The sequence below is a fragment of the Bombus pascuorum genome, chromosome 6, assembly GCF_905332965.1.
Source record: "Bombus pascuorum chromosome 6, iyBomPasc1.1, whole genome shotgun sequence".
Lineage (NCBI taxonomy): Eukaryota > Metazoa > Arthropoda > Insecta > Hymenoptera > Apidae > Bombus > Bombus pascuorum.
Window position 1 is genome coordinate 16,988,513 of NC_083493.1, and position 9,361 is coordinate 16,997,873.

Consider the following 9,361-nt stretch of genomic DNA (forward strand, 5'->3'; position numbering starts at 1 on the left):
CGCAAATCACATGCAACCGCAGGCTTCCACTACCATATTTGGCAGTGTTTTTTGCGTGATCGTATTGTTCGAATCAATGTAGAGCAGTTGAATCGGCGACAATTGCGTAGGTGAACAGCATGGAATGATCTCGTTTTTACGACGCGTTGTGCTACCACTCTTGGCCAATAACCTCTGAAACAATAAAAGAGAAAGAAATTAATGCTCCGAAGTAGTTCCATATAGGGTGTGGTCGAATAACACGTACAAGCGGGCATCGGGCGATTCCCTACGAAAAAGTAAGAGGAAAATATAAAATAAAATTCGTTCGTACGATGCTTCGTTTTCGAGAAATTCGAGTTTGAAACTCGATCAAGTATACTCGAACGCGTACTGTCTTCTGGACCGAACAGGAGTAAGCGATCAGCAGTATTTAACTAAACACGTTCAAACTTTGTTTTCTTCAAGATGAAACGCTTTAAACGAAAAAACTTTTTTCTCATTTTCGACTTATCTTCGCATCAAGAATGAAATAACCTTGTGTTGATTTTTTACTTGTATCCAGTCGATTTATCGGTGGATAAAGTATAGTTGAAAAATGTTCAAACTTGATTCTCTTGAAAACGAAGCGTCATAGAGAAACATTGTATTCTATATTTTTTTTCTTACTTCTTACGTGTTATTCGGCCGCACCCTATACGATGGTTGGCGGTAGTCTCTGTTGATTATTTGGCGGGGAAGGATACTGCGAGATCGTAAAATAAGTCAGGTTTGAGAGCATTACGTTGTGTAATAAATTCAACCAAGCAATAAATCCAATAAATCCAATCATAAATTCAAGCACCAAGAGCAAAAGAGAAGATAAAAGAGGATGCCTACTCTGATCACGTTATTGTAGGGAGATCCACTGATGGTCAACGAAGCTGCGGAAGAACACGATCCACGACAGAAATACGCGTGATATCCGCTCGGATGAAGAATCCAATCGCTCCAACCGATGTCTTTGAAATTAATATAGAGCTCGTCCCTGCAGCACTCCTTCATTTCCGGCAGACAGTTTGAATTCCTCTTCGGTCTGTTTTTCTGCGATAATGGCGACGTGTGTATCACAAGGAACGGTTTTAATGTTTGTTTAACGGATACAGGCGCTGTGTCTCGATCTATCGAACAGGTGCTACAAGCTACCTGTATCGCGTGATTCAATCGAAGTTCTTCCACCCATTTCTTCAGCGTGAAAGTTACGTCGGTCTTCACCCATCCCTCTGAAACAGCGATCGTCCTGATCGTTTTAACCTGCGATCGCTTCGTATCGTCGCGTCACGCCTCGTCCCTCTTCTCCTCTCTTCGCCTAGCCTCGACTCGCCTCGCCTCTCCTTTCCATTTCGCTTATTCTTATTCTTATCGTTTCGATTCGACTACTTCGTTGTTCGTTCGCACAACCGAGAACGTTGCTGTATCTGCGAGCATCGATATTTTGTCCATTACCATCTCTATATTCCGTATATTTCCTTTCTTTTCTTTCTTTCTTTTTTTTTTTCATTTTTTTTTTTTTTTTTTTTTTTTGTTCAATGCGATCGCGATTCTAATTGGATAATTGCATTGCGAATGACTAGAAGCGTGGGAAGGTGGAGGGTGGTGGCGATGGTACATGTGGCACGAGAGAAGAGGGGAGGTATAAGATTTGACTACGCTGTCATCGTTCTTTCCAGTTTGACACTCGCCCCTCCCAATTCTATCGAACAACCGCACGACCGTTCGATAGTTCCGTGATACTATCGATTTAATTTCACGTTCGATTGCTGTAAATTTGTCGATTCGTAATCGCGATCTTGCGGTAATACAGCATGAAGTGACTTTATACCGTGAGAGCGTTGAATTTTTTTGCTGACATACCACTTCACGGTCTAAAGTCCTTACCAACTGTCAACAAATATCTTTGCATGGTTTTGCGTTCAGTTTCGTCGATTCCTTTAGTGTATCTTAATGAGTTGCCCCTCTCCCGTCCGCCCTCTCATCTTCTTTCTTTCGCTCTCATATTCCTATAATTTTTCCACGAACTAAATCCATTAAAATATGCTTCAAGATTAGCATTTGTCGCGTACTTTCTGTGTATGGACTTTGGTCCAACGTTTTAACTTGTTACCCGAGGGAAGTCGAATTAACCGATTATTTAGATTGTAAATCTGTTCGAAGGAATCATTTTTTTATTTAGAGATCTTCGACCTTTTCTTTTTCGTATCGTTCCATTATGTCGAAAATAAATTATATAATACATAGTTACATCAGCAAGGACTAAAAATTGAACCGAAATCGGTTTGTTTTTGATCAATTTTGATTTGGTAATTGTAGAAGTTTCCGATTAAAGCACGACTCGGTTAAACGGTTTATCCCATTAAGGATCAACATCATCGACAATTTTTTTTCGATCAATTCGCTTACATCGTCGAATTCCGTTTTTTTATTAGCATCGTGACTAGGAAGGGGAATTCCAAGGATTCGTTAAAATTTTTCTTTCGTCACTATGTCTTCCGCTGAAATTTTACAATTTTACGAGAAAAGATATCGAGGTATCCACGTTGTTACTCTAAACCGTTGTTCAAACTTCAAAGCTTAATGCGTTCATTTATAAAACGATAAACTGTGTCGACAGATGTAAACGCGAGAAAATTACGACATGACAAATGGATTGCTGTAACGATGACATGTAACGGGGCAGAGGCAGGAAGAGAAGCGGTCGATTTCACTCGGTTCGGTACTTTTACGATAACGTCGTATATCCCGTATGTAAGGGACATGAAAACACGAAAGACGTACGAAAGAACGAGAAGTAGACGAAGCTTTTATACGGAGACCTGTGCGCGATTACCTATGGAAAGGAAGTATCTCGATTTACCTACCTCCGATATCGGTTTCAAAGATAGCCATAATCGTGTTTTTCTCAAAGTTCCCGTTCAAATCCCAATGATCGAGTTCGGAGAGCACGAAAGTTTGATTTAGATAGTCATTCTCGTCGTATTCCTTGTAAAACCAAAGTTGCGCCGAGGTCACATCCACGAATTGCATTTCGTTCGGTAGGTAAAACGTGAAGCAAGCTGCCGGATTAAAGCCCGTCAGATGGTTCGATTTCTGTTGACACTTTTTCGAATCGGCAATACCTGAAACGTTTGCCATTTATTTTCGTATTCGGTTTACTAATTAACTAACCGTTACTAATAAACGCAAAGTGGCCTCTATCCGATTCGAACATGTTAACGATGGAATAAAAACGACAAGATGCTTACAGTAGCGAAATGCGGAAGAGAAGGTCTAATGTCAGTTAATCGTCGCGCGTAAACATCTTATCGATGGAATTTAAATGTGAAATTTTTAATTAACGTTTAATTAAATGTAGAAATTTGAAGCGATCGAATAACTTGCAGACTGCAGATGTTTATGCATTTATAGAAAAATTTGATACGCAGAAATCCGCGAGATATATATAATATATAATAACGCGCTGAAATATTCGAGACAATGGTATTTAGTTTTGGTATTGTCGTAAAAATACCAATTTGCATAAATAGTTGCTTGAAAATTTATATTCGTTAAACGTAAGATTAAATGTATCTTCCTTCGATTTTTTCTTCTCGTTTTAATTTCATAGAGATACACGCGTCTCGTGAAACGGATCGTTCAATTTCACAGGAACTGACCTTCGTTCGGAAAAACAACAATTTGGTCTGTTTTTCCATAAAAACTGTCAGCTGATTTTTCCGGTTCGAGTGGTGCTCCGGGTTGAAGTTCGAGTACACGACCATTTATCAGAGGCTTCGGCAAGGTCGACAGCGGCATCGATATCTCGGGTGGCTTGGAAAGTCGCAACTTCTTGAGTATTTGTTGTTTGACATACTCGACTCTTAGCTCCGTTAAAATCGGATCGGTAACGGTTAGTATGCTAACCTTATTTTGTGTACATTCATCACAATTCTCTTCCTCGAAAGAGGTCGATAAAGAAAACAAGGAAGAGGAAGAAGAACTCGTTGAGGTCGAACTGCTTGATCGTAAATTAGATGCCCACCGTAGGTAAGGTAAGGGATTTGCGGCTTTGGGCCAGGTGACTTCGACCTGATTATCCAATAAGAGAATAGAAAGTAATACCAGCTGTTGAATTAGACGCATCGTGTCGATATTTTGCATCGGGTATGAATATCCCATTCACACGTGTTTTCCTACAGATATTTTTCTTTCATTCGTTTACCCCTTTAACATCGTTTCGAAGAATCTCATCGATCGAGAAATACCCACTGATTTTCCATTAAGTCGCACATCGATCTCCTTTCTCTTCTTTTTGGACCGCTAATAAAACCGTCAGTAAATTCTACCAACTAGAATTCGACTGTGTTTCGAAAAATATTTTCGTTCGATTAATCCACATTTTTATTTCCCCTCTTCCTTCTTTCCTTTCCTCTTTGGTTCCTTTTTTTTTTTTTTTTTTTTTGCTATCGCCCTTCCTTCCTCAGGTTTCTCCCATCCTGCCCCTTTCTACCCCCTTTCTCTCAACTTTGCTTTCTTCTTTATCTTCTTTTCCTTCTTTATTTTCTTCGTTTTTTTTTTTTATCACTATATTGTCCTCAGGCTGGACGCAGAATGCTTGAACGATAATTATTATTCGAGCGAAAATTATTATTCGGTCCACGTAATGATCAATAATTCGCTATGGTTCTACCTTTCGATCGATTCGGTCGTTTTCGCTGATCCAACAACACATGCAACTTACCCGCGAAGACTGAAGACACTTCGTTAAATCATTATTTAGTCACGCATCGGCTCTTGGTACAGTCTGAACTTTGCTCCATCAGCGGGGGATACAGCGGATTGGACGGAGACGAATCGTACTGATATCGTCGGGGGAAACACGCGCCACGAACATGCTTTGTGCTTCGTCGTCTTTGTAGTCCGTTTTTTCATCTTTTTCACCTAAATCCTTAATTATGTGCTCGGTTTGGTAAGGAAGATTTTGAAATTACTAGAACGTTCGGTACGTAAAGCGAAAGCGCGCGTCATCTATTTTCTATAAACGCACTACGTTATGGTCCACTGGACGAATTCGTGGAACAAATTTCGTCGACAAAATTTCCTCGATCCACGATCGCATCCGACCTCGCACGTACGTTACTCTTTTCGATAAACGGTTACCCCTTGCTGAAATTTTATTTCAAACGTCTACTAGATAAGAAGAAGTAGCAAAAAAAAAAAAAAAACAAAAAAGAATTAATCGTCGAGAAAATGAGCAATCTGTAGCTGAATTCAAGGCTGATTAAACTATCGCTTCCGAGAGCGATCAAACTCTTACTGTTTTATACTTATACTATCTCGTTCTTTCGGTGGTGGGAAACATCGTGAAAGAACGTAAATCCCTTCAGTGTCTTGAAGGAGTTGGCGAGCTTCGACCTAATCGTGTTTTCGGATCATCCGCACCCATACGCGCCCATCTATACGTTCATGCCATTATACGTTCTTCCTTTAATGAGCGAGAATAACACGAAGACATGTACAATGGTATCGTCGGTAATTTAAAAATGATAGATTTTAATAAATATCTTTTAATGGGTTCGTTCTCCGATTCATATCGAGTTAAACTTTTGCATACGCCGCATAATTGGCTATGCCGCATCGATTTTTGTTTTTAGCCAGACGCATATATCCATTTTCACCCCATCCGTTACCCCACCAGTTCTTCAGAATCCATTCGGTTGGCGTGTATCCAACGATCACCATAGCGTGATTCACCATGTCCGAGCTACAAACTTCGTCATCGTAGACTCCTGTGCTGCGAAACAAAATTTTCTTACCTTTGTAACTAGGAAAGAACAAAAGAATAAAAAAAAAAAAAAAAACGAAATAACAAGGAAGGAAATGCGAGGATGGAAGGTACAGAAGATCGCGTACTATGCTTTCGATCGAGCAATCGTAAAAACTTTTTTGCAAGTATGTAGAAACTTCCGCGCCTCTTTTTAATTCGTAAACGACAGTTCAATGACTTCGGTTCGTTGCCGTTTCAGGGTCATCGCATAAACGATGCATCAAAGGTTATCGTACGAGTGGACCAATTTCTTTGAACATCTGTCAGAGGGGGATGATACGAGTTTTCGTACTTTCATCTTTCGCGTAAACATTCATTAAACACGGATCGGTCGCGTGTCGAAAGCGCTTTGTTCGTTTGCTTCCTACGCCCTTTTGTTTCATACAACAGCTCTATTTAATTCTCCACTCCCTTTCGATTCTCATTTTCGTTACTCATTTTCGTTTTACTATCATCTGGAATACCACGATATTGTTTGCCCTAACAGCCCCGATAATCTTGACTTCCAAGAAATAAAAAATACTCACTGATAAAGTTGAAACGTTTTTGGACTGGCATTTACCGAAGCAGCTATTGGACCTATGGTAGCTACGGCAGCTTCCAAAGCTTTTTCGTCACGTGCTGGTAAAACTGCCCATGAAGTGATGTTAACTACGCTCAAGTCTTCTACAAAACGACACGGACCTTGCTATCCTCCAAAAGCAAACATATCATTGGTGGATGATTATCTTTCCCTCCTATACATATACATGTATACATACTAATCTACGATACATGAAACACATAATCCGAGCGTAATTCGATATCGTTTGGACTTTCTTCGATATTGATTTCGTTGCCTCATGTTTGTTGACATTCGCAAATTCCTAATGTATACATTTTGTTTAAAAATATATTTGTTACTTCAGCCACGAGCTGAATATACTTAAATCAGCATTTGGAGATAAGATATATTATGAAACACGAGGGATAACGGAAATCTCGATACCAATGGTCTACGAACGAACTTACCTACAGTAGCTACGACAAGTATTTGCACGTATAATTAATAAACATAAAATCGTTGTGCGAACACTTTTTCTAACCACTGTACGTTATAGTCGAAGTATAATGAAATAAAATAAAGAATGTCTTTCCAAGTATAGTAGCATTATCAGGATCGAGAACAGTTCGTGTTTTGTCTCAACATTTCGTATGTCAGCGCTATCGTAAAGAAAAGAGACAAAGAAGAGGAAAAATAGAAGGGAACGTACTTTCGCTGTATACGAATAACGGTTTTGAGGCATTAGACCTTTTGCCTTTTCGAGATATCTCAGTGTGTTTCTCAGAGAACCTCCCGAACAACCTAAATTTCCAGTAGACGTACTGCAATCGATCAACTGTTGCTCGCTCAATGGAATCAACATTCCTGTTTTTTTGAAGATTTGTCCTTGAATGCTGGTGGCTACCGAGTACGCGTAACAACTTCCGCAGTCTCTTTGATTTTCTGGCGGCGTTTTAAATCCCAGTTCGCGCCAATCAAGCTGCGGTGGAATTCTTCGAGGATCGTGTAAAATCGCTCCAACTATCGGTTCATTTGATACACGCCGCTTACGACTAGGAATTAGTTTTACCTAGAGAATAAAAAAAAGAAAAAGCCAAACCGTTATGCAACAAAGAAGAATTTTCTTTCAATTTTTCTCGTAACTGAATGTTCGTGGAAAATTTAAATTTGTGGTAATGTGCGTGCTGCGCATAATATGAAAAAATATGGAGAATATATTCGCTAGATGGCAGTCCGTACTGTTGGTTATAGTATGATTAGAAAATGAAAGAATTTATTTACTACCGAATAATAATATCCGTTTTACGATAGCTCTCTTAGAATACGAACCATTTCTCGAATATATTGCCTAGTTCCGAGATCGGCAATGTGATTGTCTCTCAATGTGTAGCTGTGATGACCCGCAGCTGCCATCATATTGTGCTTATAAATCGTTATTAGATTTTCTTCCCAAGCTATCCTTCGGTTAGTCTCAAGATTTCCAGAGTAACTTTTATTGTAACGAGTCTGCGACAACAGTAATATCTTAGAACAAAGTATTATAACATACGGTACGTACGATGGAGTACAAAATTTTGCTGAAATATTTAATAATTCAACAAGGTCCACGTAATATTTAATTAACGAATCAGACCTTTATTTATATTCTCTACTTCTTTTATGTATATTCCTAAGGATACTAATTTGCATTACAATCCAGCATAATTGTAATATTGATCGAAGATGTTCAAGTAAGACGCTTATAGTACCTTGTACAAGTTCCAATATTCATCTAGTCGATCCGATACTTCTTGAGGAAAACGATTTCGTTTGTCAAACACTTGGATGCCATAGATACCCCATATAACTGAAAGGAGAACTAAAAGGACACAAAGACGAAGAGACATCGCGAATGCAACCGTATTAAAAATCGGCACGATAACACGCGAATCGTTGTTTTTTCTGTAGTTCGATCAACTGACTCAAGCGTTCGTTATTTCGATTCGAATACAGTTTGACCTTCCGGCTGTTCTCATTTGACATCCAATTGGTAACTACAGTGTCAGCAATTTTACAAATTTCGTACGTACGTAAGCACGAGGGAAGTTGAACCGCAAAACTTGCGTCATCTCGAGTGCAATATACGTAAGTATATTTACCAGCAGCCTGCAGAATAATATCTGCGGTGCCCGATTCAATGCCTCTACAATATGATACGAACATCGCTTCCACCGCAAATGGGTCAAAGAGCAAACGACAGATCTGCTTTCACAACCTTTCCTGCACTTTTCCTTGGAGCAAGCTTTTCTGTATACATATAGCATGAAAACTCGACCATTATCAGCTATATTCTTCAGAGAAATTAAGCTTGTACCGTCGAATGATATTGAAACGCGAGGAGCAAAGCTAACAAATGCTTAAACAGACTTCGTAAGATCGTGAATAGCGTTCGAAAGATTGAGAAATTCGTCGTGAGATGGCTGTACTTGCAGAAATCGCGCAACTTTTAGAAATAAGGAATTCGAGGCACACACACTCGTGCATTGACCGACGATTAATTCATTAACTCGCGTACGGTTTGCGCATAACCGACCGCTTGTATCGTACATTTCGCTGACGGTTTGCGTTTCTACGTTCTCTGCACTGACATATCTAATTTCTTCCAATTTACGAATTAAATTTTTTTTGCAGGGTTGAATTATTCGAGCGCGTACACGCGCGCGCATGCATGCATGGTCGCCAGCTAAATCTATTAGCCGCTTCTCATTCGCTTTCGCTTGCAATACATATTAGCAGTGATAGTGGTTGGTGATGTAGTTGCGCGGGACGGGATAGAGAGAATGGCGAAGACAATGAGAGAGGGGAGGAAGAAAGATCGCGGATGTTGGCGAGAAACTCGTGATCTGCTCGTCTCTTATCCCCTCGTTGCGTAGATAGTTGGGCATCGAGCCGAGATCGGACATGGAACATCGAAAGCATCGGGCATTGGGCATCGAGCATCGAGCATCGAGCATCGA

General features: G+C 39.8%; 2 protein-coding genes across 5 annotated transcripts; both read right to left on the reverse strand.

Annotated features, from left to right (window-relative positions):
* Positions 1 to 3: 3 nt before the first annotated feature.
* Positions 4 to 4,438, reverse strand: LOC132908418 (inhibin beta C chain). The gene is made up of 4 exons (XM_060962449.1): positions 3,672 to 4,438; positions 2,877 to 3,134; positions 859 to 1,241; positions 4 to 174 (listed from the first exon to the last, which is right to left on the reverse strand). The coding sequence occupies exons 1-4, from the start codon at positions 4,171 to 4,173 to the stop codon at positions 7 to 9; spliced, it is 1,311 nt and encodes a 436-aa protein (XP_060818432.1). The 5' UTR covers positions 4,174 to 4,438; the 3' UTR covers positions 4 to 6.
* Positions 4,439 to 5,543: 1,105 nt separating this feature from the next.
* LOC132908424 (procathepsin L) lies at positions 5,544 to 9,307 on the reverse strand. 4 transcript variants are annotated; one of them, XM_060962458.1, is made up of 6 exons: positions 8,920 to 9,307; positions 8,114 to 8,651; positions 7,695 to 7,871; positions 7,075 to 7,434; positions 6,349 to 6,509; positions 5,544 to 5,788 (listed from the first exon to the last, which is right to left on the reverse strand). In XM_060962458.1, exons 2-6 carry the CDS (start codon positions 8,249 to 8,251, stop codon positions 5,593 to 5,595), a joined length of 1,032 nt encoding a protein of 343 aa, XP_060818441.1. In that variant the 5' UTR covers positions 8,252 to 8,651; positions 8,920 to 9,307; the 3' UTR covers positions 5,544 to 5,592. The 4 variants fall into 4 exon arrangements, with proteins under 4 accessions (XP_060818441.1, XP_060818440.1, XP_060818442.1 ...); XM_060962457.1 differs by having other exon boundaries at positions 8,114 to 9,307; XM_060962459.1 differs by having other exon boundaries at positions 5,544 to 5,783; positions 8,114 to 8,939.
* Between the last annotated feature and the right edge of the window lie 54 nt (positions 9,308 to 9,361).

What these genes read in the sequence shown, in the direction of transcription:
- LOC132908418 (XM_060962449.1), bottom strand. Translation starts at nt 4,173, where the DNA reads ATGGGATATTCATACCCGATGCAAAATATCGACACGATGCGTCTAATT. An exon ending in TGTTGTTTTTCCGAACGAAG is followed by an intron (nt 3,135 to 3,671) that starts GTCAGTTCCTGT and finishes CAAACGTTTCAG; the next exon opens with GTATTGCCGATTCGAAAAAG. An exon ending in CTTTGAAACCGATATCGGAG is followed by an intron (nt 1,242 to 2,876) that starts GTAGGTAAATCG and finishes TCGCTGTTTCAG; the next exon opens with AGGGATGGGTGAAGACCGAC.
- LOC132908424 (XM_060962458.1), bottom strand. Translation starts at nt 8,251, where the DNA reads ATGTCTCTTCGTCTTTGTGTCCTTTTAGTTCTCCTTTCAGTTATATGG. An exon ending in AATATTGGAACTTGTACAAG is followed by an intron (nt 7,872 to 8,113) that starts GTACTATAAGCG and finishes CTGTTGTCGCAG; the next exon opens with ACTCGTTACAATAAAAGTTA. An exon ending in GGCAATATATTCGAGAAATG is followed by an intron (nt 7,435 to 7,694) that starts GTTCGTATTCTA and finishes TTTATTCTCTAG; the next exon opens with GTAAAACTAATTCCTAGTCG.